This window comes from Erpetoichthys calabaricus, chromosome 1 (genome assembly GCF_900747795.2).
Source record: "Erpetoichthys calabaricus chromosome 1, fErpCal1.3, whole genome shotgun sequence".
NCBI lineage: Eukaryota > Metazoa > Chordata > Cladistia > Polypteriformes > Polypteridae > Erpetoichthys > Erpetoichthys calabaricus.
In genome coordinates this window covers 83,241,941-83,264,382 of record NC_041394.2, presented here as the reverse complement: position 1 = coordinate 83,264,382, position 22,442 = coordinate 83,241,941, and the positions used below count along the sequence as shown (strand labels likewise).

Below are 22,442 nucleotides of genomic sequence, written 5' to 3'. Positions count from 1 at the left end.
GATGACCTAAAGTTATTACATGCACATTAACTATGTAAGAAAAAGTTGAATTTTTTGTGCAGCATAAGGCATCATTAATTATTCAATGACATTTGAACATAAATCATAAAGAATTGTAATTAGAAGCTGTTTCTGAGCCCATGATCACATTTATTTGCCTTAAACAAGACAACACACATTTTTTGTAGTAATTGGTTACCTACTGTGTAACTGTAAAGAGCCTGCGCTTTCTAGGACACAACTTTCTTTTTGATAATATCCGCCCCCCCCACCCCCCCTTTCTCCAAAGGTTTAAACACTGCTTGTTTGTGTGCGTTCGTAGTACTGATGTTACGTTAACTGTTCTCTATCTATCTCCTAATTTAATATTAAATGAAGGAAGACCAGGATCAGCCCTTAGAAGGGACACTTGCCCATCACATGTAGATGAGCCATGTTTCCTAACTATGCCAGGTGGAAATGCACACAAACATGATGTGAAAATGTCCGTTCCATACCAAGGGTATTCAAACACAAAGATTCAGCTACCGAGTACACCATCGGTGCCACCTTCTCTGTCGCTGTGCTGCCCGCCGAGATATGAATATCTGGTGTTCAAGCAGCAACTGGATATCTGAACAAGTACAAGAAGTAGGAAACAAGCTAATATTTTTATTCGGAACTTTATTTCACTCATACAATTAAAAAAATCCTTAACATGTCTTCCTATCAAGTGTTCACTCACAATATGGTCACTCAGAAACAATCAGATCACAAAATTTACAATTAAAAAAGGCAACTTAAAACTGGGTAAATGTTGCTCTCAGAGCTTTATAATGCAGAAAATGTCTCTTCCAGTTACAAAGTACAAGGAATATTTCAAAATATTTGGAGAATTTTCTGATCAACTATTATTTATCTTAAAATTACATTTTACAAGCATCTTAACCAGGTACTCAAAAAAAAAAAAAAAAAAAAAAAAAGAAGAAGAAGTGAGAGCATTGGCTGCCGTCGTGTATACTAAATTACACACTAGATTAAAATGATCAATCATTTTCCCATTCCTTATTTCCACTAAATAATACTCATAATGTTTAAAGTGAAGAGAGGGCCCTGCCCTTCTTCATTAAGGGGCAAATAAAACACTAAATGCACAACAGACCTCTAAAAATGCTCAGAGTCGTGACTAACAAGCCTCACTGTACCACTGGCTATACTTACACACGTCCCCCCTTGACTGTCGCGTTCAGTTAGTTTACAATTGCGCTCAGGAACAACTGCAAGATCAATTTGTGAGAGATGATCAAAGCTGTAACATCTTCTCTAACCTAATCTAATTTTTTCTAAAGAAAGCACCTCCTTTTTTAACAACCAAAGAGAAGGGCTACTAAATGAGTCCTTGTTATTTATCATTCTAAAGGCATCTTAAGGTATAACAAACATAAGGAGTTCTAGGGAGGATCCAATGAAAGTGACCATTGAACAAATACACTCTCGTTTTATTGTGAGGCAAATTTTTATAAATGACTGTTATGTCTTTTATCCAAGCTGTTAAAATCAAGAACAAAAGGTTTTGTTAGTAAAACATTTCTGTAATGACCAAGTCATGTGACATATACACCATTAGAAAATGAATACTGTTATGAAAATAAGCATTACAAACAGAATAAAATGACAAAATGCCAATCTGTGCAACTCTTTGGGTTATTAACAAATTTTGTAAATTTGCTACAGTTTTAAGGGTGGTCAATCCTTGATTTACAATCACAAATACATTCTTTTTTTTGTAGTATTTTTGTTTATTTTCATTGGTTCTGGTATTTTGTATGAAAAAAAATAAGGGGCAAGAGTGACAATTTTTCTTTTGACTCAGAACTATTTTCTGGTGTATAAGTTTCAGAGTTTAAACAATATTACTCCAATTTTTTTTTTACAAAAGGATAGGTTTATATGTACTTGTTTTAAAAATATCACAATTCATCTATTATGAATAAACCCAGGGGAAAAATATTTATATAAATAAGGGGTCCTACATCTTGGGCCTGCCATGCCACAGTGCCTGTAAATTTCTCTATGCAAGTTTTTAAATTAAAAGCTAACTCCTGCTGTTGAAAACATTTATAATGCATTGATTCTCTCATTCTGCCTCTTCAAGTATTTTTACAATATTCTAATATTTCAAAGACTAAAGCATAAAAAGTACTTTTTGGCTTTACTTTTGTCTAACTTTTCCCCAGACATGTTAATAAAACAATTTCTTGACCATGAGCAAAGGTCTGTGAATCTTAACCAGCGACCCAACAAAAATGTTTCAGTATAATAACTTAAATCAATTCACTGTCATTATCCTGTACAATATAAGAAATTCACTGTACAGAAAACCCAGAGCTATTGTGGCCCTAAAACCAATATTCAGGACCTCCAGTGTAAAATGTCCTGAGACCGCATTACTTAAGATCCATCTAACCAGCCATTAATTGCTTAAATGTTCTAACATGCTCAAGTTCATGGGGCACTGGACACTATTCCAAGCAACACCAGGCCTGAAATCTAAAATTTAAAATTATCAAAGTAAATACATTGTCAGTGCAAAACAAAGCTCCAGTAATGGAAAACTTACAACAGAACTTTGTGTGGTCAGGGAGAAGTATTCATGCCAGTATATGACAATTCCCTAATATCTTTAAAAAACGTTCAATACATAAATGTTCACCTACTATTTATTAGGGCCTGAAACATTTTGACCAAATTAAAAAAATAAAAAACAAAACTAAAAATAATACACAAACTTGGTGTCTATTAGGTGTACATATATTGTGATTGTAGCACCACTTGTGTGATGTTTAAGCACAGTTAACCTGCACAAACATCACACGTCAAATGAGAAAAACACACAAGCCAAGGCCAGCAAAAAGTTACACAGACTGGACATTTGAGGTAACAGTTAAAAAATGACACATTACTTCACAAATAATAGCTACTAGTTCTGCTTTGTATGCCTCGATGCATTAGTAAGCCTGACTGAATTCTGACACTGCTGTTCACTAAAGGTTACACACTGGATGACGGTAACTTCCCCATTCTGCTTTACTTCTACTGATGCCCCTGTTCAATGTCAGTCTTGGTTCATTAAATATTGTGTCAATCACCAATGTTGGATTTGCACTCAGATGATTTGAAAATACTGGGTTTGTTCAATCTCAATAACATATTAAATTAAGAGCAGTATTCAGTTTATAATACAGAAATATCATACACCTAAAGTGCCTGTTGCATTTTAAAAGATGAAATTAAGGATAGGGCTAGGGGGCCCAGGATTAACAACATACACACAACCAACAAGCTTTAAGGATTTACAAGATTTTAATAAAATTACAAATTAAAGTCATTAAAATGTTTTTTTCAGGTCTGTCTGTTGGTCAGCATGTTTTAAAACAATCTCCAACATTAGCATATCAAACTAAGAAATTAACAAAACAAAAAAAAAAACCCAAACAAAAAACAAAAGCTAATGTAGCTTTAAATATACTTGTTTCCTTCTTATATCTCTTTCTAAGTTTAGACATCACTTAAGTATCCAAGGAGAAATGCAAAAGGAATTAAAACTCACTGACAGGAATGCATTAATCTTTACCGTTACCAATCTGACGAGCTGCTTGAATATTTCTTTTCCTTTTTTAAACTGATGTAATGGATTCTGTGGCTTAATATTCAGTGCACACAGAAGTAACGAGTTCAGCCAGGCATCAGCAATCTCATTAACTGTGAGGACGCACATACTATGCTTTTCTGCATTGCTTAGCTGCCTTTTCCAGTGAATCATAAGCCCTGCAATTGTATTTTAATTAGATTTCTTTTAACGGAAAAAAAAAAATCAAAATCAAAATCTTGTGCAAAGGCTGATGTAAAAATTATTTTATTATGGTTGCCTTAACATTTGCGGTTGATTTAATGAGGCAACACCAGTCCTGGAGCATTTTAGAAACAAGGTGCCTCAAATAGAGCTGCGAGTATTTTTATCTTTTTTTGGAATTGCATCTAAAAACAAGCAAAAGTAGGAATAAAACTCCATAATGACACTCTGATGGCAACAGATAATGTTGACATTAACCAAACAAATGTTAACGTGTTTTTTTGTTTGTTTTTATAGAACATTTCAACTGCACACCCAGTCACATCAAATTATGTCAAAACTACGCCCATGTTTCACCGTTGGCTTAAGGGTGGCTGTTTAACGTCAGTGCAATACTTGAGTACTGGAAAGCACAGGCAGTTGAGATGCTGAAGTGGACTGCAAAATTCCCAAAAAAAAAAAAAAAAAAAACATCAGAAAGGGCCTATACAGCCTGCTGTTTTGTCAACAGTATAATTTTAAAGTACAAGGGAATTCAAATTAAACTAAAATGTTTTCTCCACAGTAAGTGGAAAAAATATTCATTTTCAAGGTAAAACACAATTCTCCTAAGAGCTGCATTTTTTGCCCCACCCCAACCTAAAACCCATCCCCCCCACCCCCAAACTGCAGTAAAACTTAAAAGTAATACATTAAAACAAGTAGCTAGGAGTCATAATCCTCATCGTCGTCATCGTCATTGTCATGTGGTGGTGCAGGTAGCACTGGGGTGGATACAGAACTCGGTACTGGTGATGCTGTTACAGGGGCTCCTATTGACACTGCGAGACCCGCCTGCGCGGAGCCCAAGTTCATAAAATGAGGAGCAACATGGCTGCAAATAAAAGAGAATCACAAACAAGTTTTTGGTTAAAATTAATTGTAATCAGGCATGACAAGGCCTAAGCAAGACAATTTAACTAATACTACCAAGTATTATAAATAGCAACTCTATTCCTAAACATTTCTAATTTTTTATTGAATTGTACATAGGGCTAGGTGATATGGAAATTACATTTTATCAAAATTTTTTTTTATCATCATACAATATCGATATATACATATTTCTGTCAAGCTTAAAGGTTCCTTTTTACTCCTAAGTGAGAAGTGAAGAGATCACAATGTTAATTTTCATTTAAATTATGAATTTTCTGTCAGAAGATGAACATGACAAATGTACTGTAGAACATTATAAAACTGTATTTCAAATAAATAAAATGGGTATATATAATAAACTTGAAGCTTTTGACTGGTCAGACGTATTACAGAAGAACACAAAAAAAAATATGCAAAACTAAATTCTTTGCTTTATTACAAATAAATTAAATAGGTAATACAAAATAAAGTCTCAATTCTGACCAGTCATTAAGATTTCAGGTTTTACAAGAAAACACACTAAATGTGTTGGTCAACTCCAAATAAATAAAATAAAATCTTAATTCTAAAATTCTAAAATCTTAAACTAAAATCTTAAAGCTTTCAAGTTTTACAGGAGAACACAAAGTAAATTCCTTGGTGAGTTCAAAATAAATAATGTAGGTATTCATGCAAAATAAAAATCTCAAAACAAAAAAACAACTGTATACTTTTCCTTAGTACAGATTCAAAGTGTTTTAAATGGTTAGGAAACAAACCCACAAATAAATAGGCAAAAAAACACACTCTGTATATATCCTCAGTACAAATTTAAGAAGCTTTCAAATGAAAACACAGGAGAACAAACAAAATTGACATATTCACTCCATTGTGATCAACTTGTACTCCAAGGTAGACGCCTGCACTGCAGGACTCGCGAGACCCAATGCAATTGTTTGCAAGCAAGCAAGCGGGCAGTCAGGACCCGTGCGCAGGCAGGAATTTGACACTGGGAATTTAAAATTAAATTTAAAAGAGAATGTACATTCATTCTTTTTATATATACCGTATAGACAGAGAGAGGTAGAATGAGAATTCATATAATTCATTTGCCTAAGCAGTTAGAACGCATGCATACACTGTACTGTTTCGCAAGATTGCAGAACCTAGAGACAGCCGTACATACAGTACTGTATATCCACAGCAGACCACATTAAAAGAAAACAAAGAGAGTACAAGACCGCAAAACTCAGTACAGGGAAGTTTGACATTTGGCAGTCATTTTCCATTGTTATCGATGGCAACCAAGTTTTGTTTACTTACCACAATAAATGTTTTAACATAGTCACGTTAAGCAAAAGAAGAAGTGACTTGATTGAAGTGTTTAAAATTATGAAGGGAATTTGTCCAGTGGATCAAGAGTGTTATTTTAAAATGAGTTCATTAACAACACGGGGACACAGTTGGAGACTTGTTAAGGGTTAATTTCACACAAAGATTAGGAATTTTTTTTTTTTTTTACACAAAGAACCATAGACACTTGGAATAAGATATCAAATACTATGGTAGACAGTAAGACTTTAGGGACTTTTTAAGACATTTTTCAAAAGACTTAAGTGGATAGGACTGGCGAGCTTTGTTGGGCTGAATGGCCTGTTCTTGTCTAGATTGTCCTAATGTTCTCAGGTTAGGGACCACGGGTTTAAATCGCCATGCATGTGCAGTAGCAAAGGGTCAAACTAAATTGACATTCTTACCAAACCCATCAAAAGTAACAACGAACGCTAAAAGTGAAGCACAAAATAAATGTGCAGATTTTGTTTGCAAGGATATACAGCTTTATAGTAGTGTCTAATGAGGGCTATATTCAACCTGAGAAGTATCTGTCTGACACGGCAGCCAAAACTGGAAAGTCTAAAGTTTAAAGAAATACTGCCCCATCCAACAATTATATTGCAGCACGTGGTAGTAAAAGGCAAAATATGAGAAAGGATATCGTATATGACGTGCTGGAGTCCATTAATAACTATGGGTATGCTGTCACAACTGATATTTGGACCAAAAACTTTGAGAAAACCTCTCTAATATCTGCTACCATCCATCATATTAATGCAAGCTACAATCTTGTGTCAAGGGAGCTTTTTGCAACCCCGTTTAAAACAAGCACAATTAAAATGGGTGAAAACATTTGCGCTTTACTGTTTGCTCCTCAATCAGTAACAGTCAGTTCTGAAAAGTCTGAAGGTTTTTCAAACACAATCGCTGACTTGCACAGCTACACCAGATTAAACTGTAGCACCCACATTCTTAACATGATTCTCTCAAGAGTTTTTATACCAGCGGCAACGGAAGAAGCACCCGAAGTTGTATAGCTTCTGCCTGGTGTAAATAAGTTAGTCAGATATTTTAAACAAACTAGACAACAAGGCAAGATTACAATGTCATGTAAACAGATCTGTGGAGAAAAGATATAGTGCTGAATTCAGTGTTGCAGCAATCTGAGGATTAGCCACATCAACAAAAAGATACAACTGTGGTCTCTTTTCTGAAACCATTCAAAGATGCGGTGAATAAGAATCAGATATTACTGAAAGAACTTTTCAACAAATTGTTCAGCACCAACTCTTATCAACATACTCTACAAAGCAGCAACTTTTTTCAGCCCTTAGCTTCCGTTTCTATATGTTTTATTTAAGAGGATCGCAGAGGCACAGGAACAAGAAGAGTTCTGGAATTATTTGTAAAAACTGGGATTTAATGCATTTGCACTAAATCAAAGAGTGAAGTGAAGATCACTGGTCAGCTGTTTATAACAACCTCTTTCATCTTAGAGATTACGATCAGACACTTGGTTACAATGCATCTGTATGGATAAGCACAAAGTACAGTGAGAAAGTGGGGAGTGTTTCCCAGTTATAAGCCGATCAGAAAAGTGTATGTTTTAAGCTTAAACTTATATGTGTGACTTGTACATAGACAGCACCTACCTTCTGTGTCTGTTCCACATTTCTGTGGAATGACCAGCAATTATTAACATAACTCGTACTTTATGTCAATCCAGAATTGTAGTTGGTTGTCTACTTATAAAGCATTAAACAAGACATGTTGCTTACACTGGTGAAAAAGATGTGCAAACTTGTGCTCAGAAACTATTATTAAATGAAATCCCATTGGAAGATCTGTATGAAATATACTGTAGATAAAGCAGAATCATCACAAAAAAAGTGAAAAGGACAACTAGGCCAAAGAGGGGAAACCTTCAGCCATACCTCCTTGTACAAGATCAGGTTAAACAGGCTTATCAATCATACGTGACTTTTTACTTTAAAGGAAGCAATTTGTTTCTGTGGGCAGGAGTGGGACACATGAGGCCAAGTGTATGCAGGAGCAGGAGGGCAAACATGTTTTTTTTTTCTTTTTAAACAACTCAGTCCCGCACAGACTTCTCTAATCCAAGGCAAAAAAAAAAAAAAAATTTGTGCACCACTTCTTTGGGTCTGGGACCGTAAAGTCTTGCATTGTGTGTGCTCTAAAGGATGTAGCTGTTTCAGCTGGCTTCTTGTCAGACTTTAAATAACCAGAATACCTCCATACTACCAAATTCCTTGGACCGTTCTTTTCAACAATGTTGTCTTTTGAGCCTTGGGCTGTGTCCCTTTGGGCGTCTACGGGAACGGTGATTTTTTTCGTGTTTTCATTAACATTTTCTGTTGTCATTTTCTTTTTTATCTCACTCCCACTTACGACATACTGGCCTGCACTGTGGAGTTTAATTACTGCCAAAAGTCTGTGTGCAAGGAAAACACATTTTGCAAGCGCAAGTGATATTTTGAGTGCATTTTACAAGCACCAAGTTAACTCCATAGTGCAGGGCTGCTGCACCCAGTGAGCCCACACATTAGATGTGTGCTGCTGCCACCTGCTTCTATGCACTGCACTGTATGTTAACCTAACCTGACATGTCTATAGCTCTATTACAGCCACATGATTGGTTCAGCATGGTGCTATTCTCATTATCATTGGCTTTTCGTTTTGTCTGTCAAAACATGGACGGAATGAGTTCCATCGACCATGTCTTATATTTCTATCGAGGAAATGTTACTTCGCGATAATTATCTTTATCATTTTAATTGCCCAGCCCTAATTCCACATTAATATTTTGTTGAACAATTTATTTTATACATTCCTATATCAACATTAGATTAATTCATTGTTCTTTATTAAATCTAAATACTGTAAGTAACATCTAATTAAAACAGCGGAATGTCTGTAAACTCAAATATTCCTTGGGTATTGTGAATAACATTTTATGTAAATTACATGCACTCTACTGTATATAACAAGAGGCGTGAAACTGACCCTCATAAATACTTGCAACTAGATTAAGCGATAAAGAACAACAAAACTTTCCATTGGGTTTTACTAGATGTCTACAAATGTGGCAAGTTTTTCTTTTCTCTTTAACCCAAAGATGTCCCAAAAGTAATCTACAGGAAGTACAGTGTGAGGAACTAAAATTGATAAACGAGTATTTAATATATCTATGCATTTCTTTTAAAATGTAGCATAACCCTTGCATAAGCTAACTATTTAGTTTTAATAAACAATAGTCCTGTACACCCCAGTGTATACTTCCCTCTTACAAATTTACTCTCCCACAAACTTTTTTTTTAGTAACAGCAATGTACAAATGACAACCATCTTTTTTTCCAGAAAATAATTAAATGAGTCATAAGAAACAACAGTAACAACTATTATAATTAAGAGATTTTTTTCTTCACTGGTATTTAATGTATAAACATGAGGTCAATTTTAAAGTTTTAGCTTTTTATCCTTTTCATAATTGATAAATATAGAATATTTTATGTACAGGTATAAATGCTAGTAGTCTTATTAAATCACTTACTGTCAAGTAGTACATACATATCACAAGTCAAATATCACATAAAATGTAACTTCTGTTGCTTGTCTTTTGTGCATACTGTTGTGGGGCAGTTTACTCAACTTATCCGGATCAAATTTAAGAACTTAGTTCAACATAGTACTTTCTAATTACAGTGGTGTGAAAAACTATTTGCCCCCTTCCTGATTTCTTATTCTTTTGCATGTTTGTCACACAAAATGTTTCTGATCATCAAACACATTTAACCATTAGTCAAATATAACACAAGTAAACACAAACTGCAGTTTGTAAATGGTGGTTTTTATTATTTAGGGAGAAAAAAAAATCCAAACCTACATGGCCCTGTGTGAAAAAGTAATTGCCCCCTGAACCTAATAACTGGTTGGGCCACCCTTAGCAGCAATAACTGCAATCAAGCATTTGCGATAACTTGCAATGAGTCTTTTACAGCGCTCTGGAGGAATTTTGGCCCACTCATCTTTGCAAAATTGTTGTAATTCAGCTTTATTTGAGGGTTTTCTAGCATGAACCGCCTTTTTAAGGTCATGCCATAGCATCTCAATTGGATTCAGGTCAGGACTTTGACTAGGCCACTCCAAAGTCTTCAGTTTGTTTTTCTTCAGCCATTCAGAGGTGGATTTGCTGGTGTGTTTTGGGTCATTGTCCTGTTGCAGCACCCAAGATCGCTTCAGCTTGAGTTGACGAACAGATGGCCGGACATTCTCCTTCAGAATTTTTTGGCAGACAGTAGAATTCATGGTTCCATCTATCACAACAAGCCTTCCAGGTCCTGAAGCAGCAAAACAACCCCAGACCATCACACTACCACCACCATATTTTACTGTTGGTATGATGTTCTTTTTCTGAAATGCTGTGTTCCTTTTACGCCAGATGTAACGGGACATTTGCCTTCCAAAAAGTTCAACGTTTGACTCATCAGTCCACAAGGTATTTTCCCAAAAGTCTTGGCAATCATTGAGATGTTTCTTAGCAAAATTGAGACGAGCCCTAATGTTCTTTTTGCTTAACAGTGGTTTGCGTCTTGGAAATCTGCCATGCAGGCCGTTTTTGCCCAGTCTCTTTCTTATGGTGGAGTCGTGAACACTGACCTTAATTGAGGCAAGTGAGGCCTGCAGTTCTTTAGACGTTGTCCTGGGGTCTTTTGTGACCTCTCGGATGAGTCGTCTCTGCGCTCTTGGGGTAATTTTGGTCGGCCGGCCACTCCTGGGAAGGTTCACCACTGTTCCATGTTTTTGCCATTTGTGGATAATGGCTCTCACTGTGGTTCGCTGGAGTCCCAAAGCTTTAGAAATGGCTTTATAACCTTTACCAGACTGATAGATCTCAATTACTTCTGTTCTCATTTGTTCCTGAATTTCTTTGGATCTTGGCATGATGTCTAGCTTTTGAGGTGCTTTTGGTCTACTTCTCTGTGTCAGGCAGCTCCTATTTAAGTGATTTCTTGATTGAAACAGGTGTGGCAGTAATCAGGCCTGGGGGTGGCTACGGAAATTGAACTCAGGTGTGATACACCACAGTTAGGTTATTTTTTAACAAGGGGGCAATTACTTTTTCACACAGGGCCATGTAGGTTTGGATTTTTTTTCTCCCTAAATAATAAACACCATCATTTAAAAACTGCATTTTGTGTTTACTTGTGTTATATTTGACTAATGGTTAAATGTGTTTGATGATCAGAAACATTTTGTGTGACAAACATGCAAAAGAATAAGAAATCAGGAAGGGGGCAAATAGTTTTTCACACCACTGTATGTTCTGTAACATTTTACTGTGCTCTAAATATGTTTCAAGGTGGCATTCACTTCCAGCTAAGTGAACTTTAACTCTCTATATTTGCAGGGGTTCCCAAGTTCATTCCTGGAGGGCTGCAGTGTCTGAACTTGGGAACCTGGATTAGTGTGATTACCCACTGTACACTGGTTGGAAAAGCACCAACCTACACCAGTGACACAAAAAAGAAGTGCAGGTGCAAGTGGAGATGGCCTAATGATAAAATATTAAAATATACAGTGTTGTACTGACCTATTGCAGTAAATGAAAGAATATGTTTTACCACTTCTTCCTAGTACTTTTGAAGATTACCCAGTAAAAAACAAAAAATCTGTACTTATTAAGAATATTTTATACATAATATGACTTCAATCCTGTGTGTATTCCATAGCTTACCATCAATGTTAAATAAATGAATTTTATGTATCTATTATACCATAAGTTCTTAAACTATGAGTAGCAGGTCTTAATTTAGACCATGCAGAGCTGAAAATAGTACTTAACAGTAAAGGGTTGTGTATATTTTGCGGAGTGCCTTGCGATGGACAGTTTAAGCAAACACTATCACTATGTTATGACTTGTGTTCGTAATTCTCCAAAGGGGTAGACCCCACTCTTGGGTCATAAGAAAGAAAAAAAAAAAAAAAAACTAAGAAAAACTTCAAGTGATGTAGCAAAAGAGCAGTAATACCTGTGAAATCTTGCAGTAGCCTGTTGGTTTATGTTTGACTGTGATATCTCTTCCTCTTCTGTCTCACTGTCTTCAGAGTCATCCTATAACAAATGAAGGGACATGAGGTATGTTATTGCTCAGTTTAAAAAAAAAAAAAAAAAAAGCCACCTCGTTATAAAAAAAAAAAAAAAACTCTCTATTTTATATATATATATATATATATATATATATATATATATATATATATATATATATATATATATATATATATATATATCATAAACCTGCTGTTTCCAGGCCAAGATAACAATTGATCAAAGCTTATCCTTGTACCACTGGACACAAGACACACACATACAGACATAGCAATATCAAGCCTACTCTGAGGCTTTAGTTATGTGAACACGCACATTTTAGGATATAACAGAGAGCTGCAATACCCACATGAAACTCATAGAAATATAGGAAGATGTTTGTTAGTCCAGGAGATGAACCCAAGTGTATGTGTATTTGACAGGCCATCATGCATCACCTAAGCTAAAACTAATGATTCTTTAAAACAAATACGCCAAATAAAATAAGAAGTCTTTAATACAAAAGTATCTAAAGAATACTGTAAAAAAACTGAGCAGGTGGTAGTTGACAACAGTGTCTAAAACTACAACAATGGGTTAGTATAGTTGATTCACTGAGGCCAAATGAAAGAACTTAAACAGCTACTGAAATAAATCTTACTGCTATCGCCAGTTGTTCCACATATAAAAAGGAACAATTACAAATGCAAGATTCACAGCACCAGGTGTAACGTCAGTCACTGTCTAACCCGCTTTGTCCTTAAAGGATCACACTGGTTCTGGAACCTATCCCCAGCTAGCACTGGGAGAGGCTTGAACAAACCTGGACAGGGTGCCAAGTCCATCTCAGGGTGAACACACATCCACGCACACACCCGAGTCCCACACTAGGAACAATTTAGTATCACCAATCAACCTAACTTGCATGTCATTGCACCGTGGGAGGAAACTGGAGCAAATGGAGGAAACCCAAACGGTGAAAATGTGTAACCTCTGCGCAGGGAGGACCTGGGACACGAATCCTGGTCTCCTTACCGTGAGGCAGCAGCACTACCACTGTGCCACCCCAGGTGAAATATACTGATGTTAAATATACATCCTCACACTTTTCTACATAGCAAATTGAACAAAGAAAAGAATACAACTAAAAATGCTTTTAGTAGAAAAACAAAAATAAAGGAGAACTTTTCATATCCAAGTCACCTTTCCTGTAATATAGTAACTGAACACTGCACAGCCTATACCCAAATACTAAATGCTTAAAAGCTGTCTGGTAGGAGTATTATATGAGAAGTATGATGATTAAATTTGCGAGCTACACTGCTGAGAGACACGGATTCTTACTTCCACACTCTGCAAGCAGTTAAGTTTTATTTTATTAACAGTGTACTGTATGATTTCTTAACAAATAAAGCAATAAAGCATCACATGTTGAACACTGTTAAAATGTTCTTAACCTTCCTCTTTCTTATTATTTTTGAATATTGACAGGACAGGCCATTTAGTATACAAAACCTATCAATCTTATTCACCTAATTTTTCTAAATAACATTTCAAAGATCCCCAAAGTATTCCTATATACCATACCATGTGTCTGTGGTTCTCTGGGTGAAGATAAACTATCATTTGCAGACTTAACCTGCTTGTTTACATTCTTACCAAGATCATTCATATATGTACATTAAAACTAAAGCACTGATCCATAATTTAACATAATTCTGAAAACATTATTCACACTATAACCCTTTGCTTCCAGTGTTTGTACCCATCTACACACTGCACCTTCAGCTCACATTTTTTAGTTTGATCATAAGCCTCCCAAAAGCTCTGTGCAAACTCAAGAAAAAAATGTCATATGCACCTCTCTGATCATGTGTTTTTGTTTGTTCCTCATATAATTCCAGCATGTTAATTAAACACTGTTTCTTCTGTGAAAACCTATGTTGACTCTTCACTGATATAAGTGTTCTTGCCATCCTTAATAAATGCTCCCATTAATTTAGCTTAAGTGTGTGTTAAGCTTACTGGTCTGTATTTAATTGAATCTGGCGGATCACACTTTTTATATAAAAGGAGAACAATCTATACGAATCTAAAAGGAAATTTCTCTGTGTGAAGTAATTTTTGAAAAGTACATATCAAGGGTTTATACATATGCTCGCTGTCTTCCTTAAGCACTCTATCTTTTATCAGGAATAGATTTTTACTGTAATAGGCATTTATATGTCACTTACATTTCCAAATCACGGAGTATCTCCTTAATAGTCTCTTTTACTGCTGAGAGATTATGGACTTCTTTACATATGAAAAACTCATAAAATGCAAATTTAAAGTTTTCACTATTTCACTATATATTTTAATGCACCCTTGCAATTTGTGATAAATATCACTTCTTGCTTGATCATTCTTTTACTACCAAAATAGTTAAATTCACTTTGGGTCATCTTTTCCTCTTTTTAGTATTTTATATCAAGTATATTAATGAATAATTCAAATGGTTCCCTCTCCAGAAATTGTAGTTCAAAACTCATTTAAGTTTAGTTTTGGTAATTTATCGCATGCAGTGATTGTAACAGTGATTGCAACTTCATTATAAATACATTTATTGATGTCAGATACTTAATCTTGGACTGCAGTTTAAGACAAGATAACATTTTAACCAAATTTGTTGCACATCTTTTATCTCTAATAGTACTGTAATGGTACCTTTGGGCAACCTGTAAGTCTGAAAGCATCTTAATACACTTTATTCAAAGTATTAAGTACCTGTGACAGAGGCAAAACATTAATGTTATATACTATATGTCAAGCTGAATTTCACCCAGTCCCACAACACAGTAACCTTATTGACGAAGCTTGAAAAGAATCTGCTGCTTAGACCATGCACTGCTGTTATCTTCGGGAGTGGTGTCATAACTGCACTGTAACAGCTTTACATATAGCATACTACTGTTAACTGTATGCGAAGAAGGACACAATTTCTTTAAGTGTTAAACTAGCAAAATCAAAGTTGATCTGTTTGTTGTATACATAAGCAATCTAAAAGATTAATATTTGGCTAAAGCACAGAATATAACCTTTTGTCTTTAGGTATTTACAAAAAGATGTCAACTTTTTAGTCCCACTCTCCTTTAGGTATTGGCACTTCTAGTGTCCAGACGCATCTTACTACTCAGAATTTCCTCTAAACTTTGCTCAGTACACACAGTAACATTAATAAAGAATGATCCTTTAAAGGTAAGCAAGCCATTTGAAAAGAAGTAGTAAGAATCGCAACACAAAATCTATTAATAAAACATACACTTGTGCTTTTGTAATACTCATGTTTTTAAATGTGCAGTTATAGTTTGCTCAAAGTCAGTAAATAATACTACACTTTATCCCTGTCATTTTGCTCTTTTGTTTCTAAAAAATATACACAGTATATTTAAAAATATACAATATAAAGCATACAGGCGTAGCAGTTACAGAGTGTAGTGTACTGGGGGGGGATGGGGGGGGGGGGGAGATATACAGTACCTCCTGCTCAGATTCAGTCCCAGACTGCTTCTTGTCTTTAGCCTTTGTGCCAGCACCACCATTTTTTCTTCCGGACCCTGGTTTTCTCCCTCTTTAAAGGAGATATTATAAAATAAATGGCGTAAATTCTGGGGATCATGTAAGCAGTTGCATATTGATTCAGTAAGCACTAAAATATCCTGCAAAAGTAATTTTGTGAAACATACACTACTGGTCAAAAGTTTTAAAACACCTCAGTTTTTCTTCATATTTAATCAGTTGAAATGCAATGAATGACCTAAAATGTAAGCAGTAAACTGACAGAGGTTTAAATTTAAATTTTAGGTTAGCAAAAACCGAAAAAAGGGAAATTTCATAATAATAATAATTCTTTACATTTATATAGCACTTTTCTCACTACTCAAAGCGCTCAAATAACAAATGGGCCTTCTTCAGGGAACAACTAATAGGTGATATCCTATAGATGTTCTGCAGCAATTACAATAAATTAAGCCTTGCAAGTTGAACCAAACAATTTGCACGGGTGTCCCAACTTCTGCTAATTACTTAATAATCCCACTGACTTAAAGCAGAGAAATTTAAACCTCTGACAGTTCACTGCTTACCTTTTCACCATTTTAGGTCATTCATTGCATTTAAACTGATTAAATTTGAAGAAAAACCGAGAAAACTGAGGCGTTCTAAAACTTTTGACTGGTAGAAGCATGCATCTCTTGCTGTGTATTACGAACGACAATCTGATATTCATATAAAAATATGTTTAGCTATTATTACTTTGAAAGCTATTTTGCACAAATTACTGAATATCTTTTGTTTCACATAGAGCATATGAGTATACATTTGTTTATATCATAATAAAAACACTCTCACCTGCGCGAGACCTTTTCTCCCCCTTCGGTGTGGTTATCCTCATTGTCTCCTTGCATATCTGGTACTGCCGCCACTAGGTCCTTCAAAAAGTCAAACTGTTGCTCCAGCTCAATGCACTGCTTCCTGAAAACAAATTAAAAATGTTAGAGAGAATATAGTGCAAGCATTCAGCTAAAGGTATAATTAGATAAAACAATTTTTCACAATAATTGTAGCTTTTACCAGATTCTGCAGATTTCCAAATAGATCAGAACTTATTGTACAAGCACACAATGCACACCTTGAACCATAAACGAAAGTTACACAGCTAAACAATGATTTTATGGCATAAATGAATGGTGTACAACTATAGGATATGTTAAAGCATGTATATCACAAGAAACCAAAAACCTGTAACTCTGTTGTTTGTATTATGCTTTTGTTAGTAATGTAATGCATTCAGCTTTCAAATAAATCAGTCACACAGATAAACTACTACTCTATAAGTAGCAGTGATAAAGAACAAGAGAGGCTACATGTCTAGTGTTAAGGAAAAATACTTACAGATGTGATGTGGTCATTGTTTTTGCATTCCTGGATTGTGTGACCTGACATGCCTTTGTAAGGAGGGACTCTAAGAACAGCTCAAGGGCTCGTGCTAATTAGTAAATTAAGGAAACCACAAGTTTATGCAAAAGGAAAAATATAACGCAAGACCTTTACAGTGGTAGGCAAAATTAACTATCATGACTGCAAGCATACTTCATATAATTATTAGGCACAAGAATGTCCAAAGCTACACAATTTCTACTATACACTTATCTACCACGCATTATATGAAATATTTTACTCTTACAGATGTTATCCAGGAAGTCCATGTAGTCAGCTACAAATTTGTTAACTTTCTAAAATTTTAAAATAAAAACTGGCTATTGTTTATGGGCTCTAGGAACTGTAAGTTAATTCAAGTAAAAAAACAGCTGTTATCTGTGTGTGTATACTATAGACATGGATATAATATATTCCAAAGAAATTTCTCTCTCAGGGATAAGATTATCAAAATTTGCAGAGTGGAGGAACAGTATAAAACTATAAAATCTTAGTGATTAAATTTTATAATGTTATTTATACTGCAAACCTAATAATGCTAATACTCCAAGATACACCCTGCTAAAGAATGGTAATAGGAGGAAAAAAGGACAGAAACAAAAAATTAAACAGTTTTGACATTTATTTAAAAAAAAAAAAAAAAGCACGTGAAATTTTACTGTTTAGCATGATAAAAACAAAGGGTTTGTATTATGCTCTGTTAACTTTAAATCCTGTCACTAGGAAAAAATATGTTATTTAACAATAAGTAAAGAACTGGGTTCTGGGGTGGGGGTGGGGGTATTTCCAAGCTATAAAAAACTGGAGACTGCTTTAACTGGTATTCAGAATTTTAATGTAAAGTTCTGGATTGGCATTAATGCTATTAAAGACCTCCTTTTGTTAAATTAAAATATTGTGGCTTATTTTCTTCCACACTTGGAATGCCTTAAGAGAGCAACAGAAAATATATAAAAAATTTAAAACATCATTTCCAGATTGGGTGCAAGACTGGTAGACAATTTTTTATTTAAACAATTATTGCAGCAAAAAGATGCTCCACCCAGGATTAATGAAAGCGATCTAAATGCACATGCAAGTAGCATGACTTTATTCTTAACATTTTCTGAAATAAAACTGCATCTGTGGAAAGTTTTATTTGTATACACAAGTTTTAAATTAAAAAAAAAATACAGAAAAAAATACTAAAAATTTTAAATCAGAATGATTTGAAAATGTTCCATATTAGACATTACGTATATAATGAACAAAAAAGTGATATTGAAAGGGTAAAGTTGCTCAATAATATTAACTAGCAATTAGGGTCAACCTTACCTTCTGATGGTTTTCTAGTTAAGGTTTTTTTTTTTTTTTTTAATTTTTATTTTTGAGCTTTTTTATTTTACCTTTTACTTTTAGTTTTACCACTATTTTTATTTAGGTTTTCATTCTATTTTTGATTTTTATTTACATTTTTTCAGCAATTAACTTTTAACATTTGTCAAATTTTTTAAACTTTATATAAAAACACAGTTTTCTTTATAAAATTGTATGCCATACATCTTGCATACCAGTAAACTTAACACACGAAACATATAATTTAACTATCTGTGACAGTGCATAATTTTTTAATGATAATGTGACAAACTACCAGTGCATGGTTTGGTGACTCTTGTTACTTTAACCTGATATATATTAAAGCAAACAGTTGTTTACATATATGTAAAAGTAAGTAAAAGTACTCATTCACAAAAAAAAGGATGAGGCCAAAAATGATACTTTCATTTACATTAGACTTTTAAAGTACTGAAACAAAAACAACTAAAAACTCAACCCTTTGGATGTCAGACCAAATTAACTCTGAAGCAGTGTCTTTAACATACAGCCCTCTGTGGAAGCTTATTCACTAATCATTTTCACATAAGTATTGCATCGTGTACCCATTTAAAAAAATTGTTATTAATCACCCTCAATTACCAAAATATATGTATCCCTAGTTGTGCCGTGACTGGGTATACAGCTTAAAATTAATCAGTACTAAATTGGCCAATTAAAACTAAATGTATATGTGAAATATTATTTTGGCTGACAGCATCGATTCCATGCTATTATTCCTCTACTTAATCTGCACTGTCATGAAAATGGCAGCAAGCAGGACAACAGCATTTTAAAGTAACACACACACACACACACACAATATATATATGATTTTTACACTAATTTGACAGCTAGATATTACTTTAGAATTATAAAGGTTTAATAAAGGACATCAAAATTAGACTTTAAAACTTTGTTTAAGTTACTGATATTCCAGGGCTAGCTATACTACAGAAAAAAATGTGGCATATAAAGATAACAATACTTTTTTGTCAGTCAAAATACTGACTAAATTTGAAGCCATGGTGGACATTCAAGCTACTTCACAATCCCTCCATGGCTCTAATTGTTAAACTACTTAACAGGATCTTTCAAAGAAACAAGGGGCATTTTTAGCACATTTTCCTTGCAGTTTAGCAAAAGTTGTCCTGCCTGTTGTCAGCGAATTACAGCTGTGACTAACATCTAATTAAAGAATTAGATTAGGGCAAAGAAACACACATTGGAAAGTTGTGAAGCTTTGTCATTGGTTCTCAGTTCTACAAATTAAAACCGAGTTATAGCTGAAAATGACCTATGAAATCCAAAGAATAAGCCAGCTGATGGTGAAGAGTTGCTGCTTGTTCTTCATGGTAAAAAAAGACTTGAGGCAGTTAAAAGATAAATGAGAACATTTTAAATGTAACTGTAATTACTCTGACAAAAATATAACAGACTGAAAGTAAATGTTTGGATTTACACATGTAAATGATTAAAAGTAAACAAGTATCATTTTCAGGAACTACTTTGAAACATACAATTTTTCCAGAAATTTACTTAAGTACAAACAACATAGTAAATGTAATACATTGCTACCCACTTCTACTTGTGTGATTTTGACATGGGTTGTCCTTTGTCACCTGATGGCAGATGGCTGCATAATTTACTTAATGGTTAAATGTGTTTTGCTGCATTTGCAAAGAGACAAAACAAGGCCAGAGGAGATCAGCAATCTGATGCCAATCGAGACTCATGCCAATATAGCGACTAAGTGTAAAAGAAGATTATAAGTGGGCAACACAAACACATACATTGATCACATTCTTCTCTAACATTATGCCCACAAAATTTTCTTGAACATTCCAGCTTGCATATACTGTACATTATACAGATAGACAAGTGCCAAGAAAAAGTTAAATTACAAAATAATTTTTTCTTCCCCCATTATTTATAGCTTTTGGACATTGTTTAATGCTTATTCTAATTTTACTTAATAAAATTATTTTTCATTAACAATAGTTGTCGTTTCAGTTTTGGTTAATGAGAAAACCACTGTTTACCTTCTAAGACAATGAATGATCTCTCACATTGTCAGCAAAATGTGCCTCACATCACAAATACTGGAACTACGCATGCAAGTCTTAAGTGGTCAAGTTCAAACATGTATAGTATATAAACTGATTATTAGGCCAGAAGAAACCTCACATGGCATACTAAACTTCATTTCAAAACTTTTTTTTTTTTTTTTTTTTTTTTTTAATACTTCCTACAGGTTATCTGGATAATTTTAAACATATCAGCATGCTGAATTTGACACTTGTCTGCATTTCAACTTTAAAAACAAAATCATGAATAGTATTAAGAATCTGCTGTTGAATTAAAATGTATTGCAAGTTTTAACAAATAAAATGTATACAATATTTCTATAAACACAACAGATTTTTATAAAATTTATGAAAATGTTATTTTTGAAGATAATAATTGCATCTAAATGTCACTAACGCACAAGTAAAGACAGCTGTTAATTCTACAAAATATATACAATAAGCTTTTAAACAATTCAATTCAACTTGCACCTCATTTCAGTAAAGTAGATAGAGGTAAGGATACAGATAATGACAGGTACTGCAGCTGCAACTTTACCAATCTCTTCATCAGTCTGCATAATCTTCTTTATTCTGGCCTAAGAAAATCAAAGAAAGGGACCATTAGTGCATTTTGCGTTGAATTAAAAAGTTCTACTCAAAAGAATAACTTTCTGATCCTGCAATATCTTATAATCACTAAGGTGCCAATTAGTATTTATTAAAGTACTTCACATTAAAAATTCTGCTTATACTATTAACCAGCTAAAATCACATTATTCATTGTAAGCACCTGAACTCAAAACATGTATTGTGCTCAGATGTTTTAGTTGAAGAATAAAATGCTGGATCCACAGAGGCTCATTTTTCTGGTACATTAAACCCTACTATTTTTCATAAACAAGCATATGCTATTGATAATTAATACCAACTGTTCTTAAATAAGTCTTCATGACATATACAGTTTTCTGTCAAAAGGGTACAATTAAGAACTCCATTTCCCCCTGAATCTTGAGAAGCATGGTAAGACCATTCAATAATTCCTTAAAGGAGTGACTCCACCAAAATTCGGAATGATATTAACTTGACAATTAACTCATTAGGGGAGAAAAAAAAAAATACTTTTACTGATATTTTCTTGTTTTGTTTTTTTTTTGGTAGTATTGTAGCCAATGAGTTCTAGGCTTAAATCTCAGCAAACGGACTGTCTTTCTGAAATTTTTCTCCCCCTATACATGTGCTGCATCTTCCTGAATGATATATAAAGATGTAGATGGTAGGCTGATTAGTGACTTCAGTCAGCAAAAATGTATGCAGGTTAAGAGGTACCTACTATACTGTAGATACTGTATTGTGTACATACACAAATATTTACACAAACATACATATAGTTAGGTCCATAAATATTTGGACAGAGACAACTTTTTTCTAATTTTGGTTCTGTACATTACCACAATGAATTTTAAATGAAACAACTCAGATGCAGTTGAAGTGCAGACTTTCAGCGTTAATTCAGTGGGGGTGAACAAAATGATTGCATACAAATGTGAGGCACACTAAAGCATTTTTAACACAATCCCTTCATTCAGGGGCTCAAAAGTAATTGGACAAATGAAATAACTGGAAATAAAATGTTCATTTCTAATACTTGGTTGAAAACCCTTTGCTGGCAATGACAGCCTGAAGTCTTGAACTCATGGACATCACCAGATGCTGGGTTTTCCTCCTTTTTAATGCTCTGCCAGGCCTTTACTGCAGCGGCTTTCAGTTGCTGTTTGTTTGTGGGCCCTTTCTGTCTTAAGTTTAGTCTTCAACAAATGAAATGCATGCTCAATTGGGTTAAGATCAGGTGACTGACTTGGCCATTCAAGAATTTTCC

At 34.3% G+C, this 22,442-nt stretch overlaps 1 protein-coding gene across 1 annotated transcript in view; it reads right to left on the bottom strand.

Annotated features, from left to right (window-relative positions):
* Nucleotides 1-631: 631 nt before the first annotated feature.
* The window catches only part of drap1 (DR1-associated protein 1 (negative cofactor 2 alpha)), a 43,049-nt gene continuing 21,238 nt past the window's right edge, over nt 632-22,442 (bottom strand). Inside the window, exons 2-7 of the mRNA XM_028803075.2 lie at nt 21,090-21,162; nt 17,100-17,193; nt 16,557-16,679; nt 15,687-15,777; nt 12,112-12,194; nt 632-4,706 (exon numbers count right to left, since the gene is read on the bottom strand). Of these exons, the coding sequence (XP_028658908.1) occupies nt 4,538-4,706; nt 12,112-12,194; nt 15,687-15,777; nt 16,557-16,679; nt 17,100-17,193; nt 21,090-21,162 (633 nt within the window). The 3' untranslated portion in view covers nt 632-4,537. The remainder of the gene's footprint in view (nt 4,707-12,111; nt 12,195-15,686; nt 15,778-16,556; nt 16,680-17,099; nt 17,194-21,089; nt 21,163-22,442) is intronic.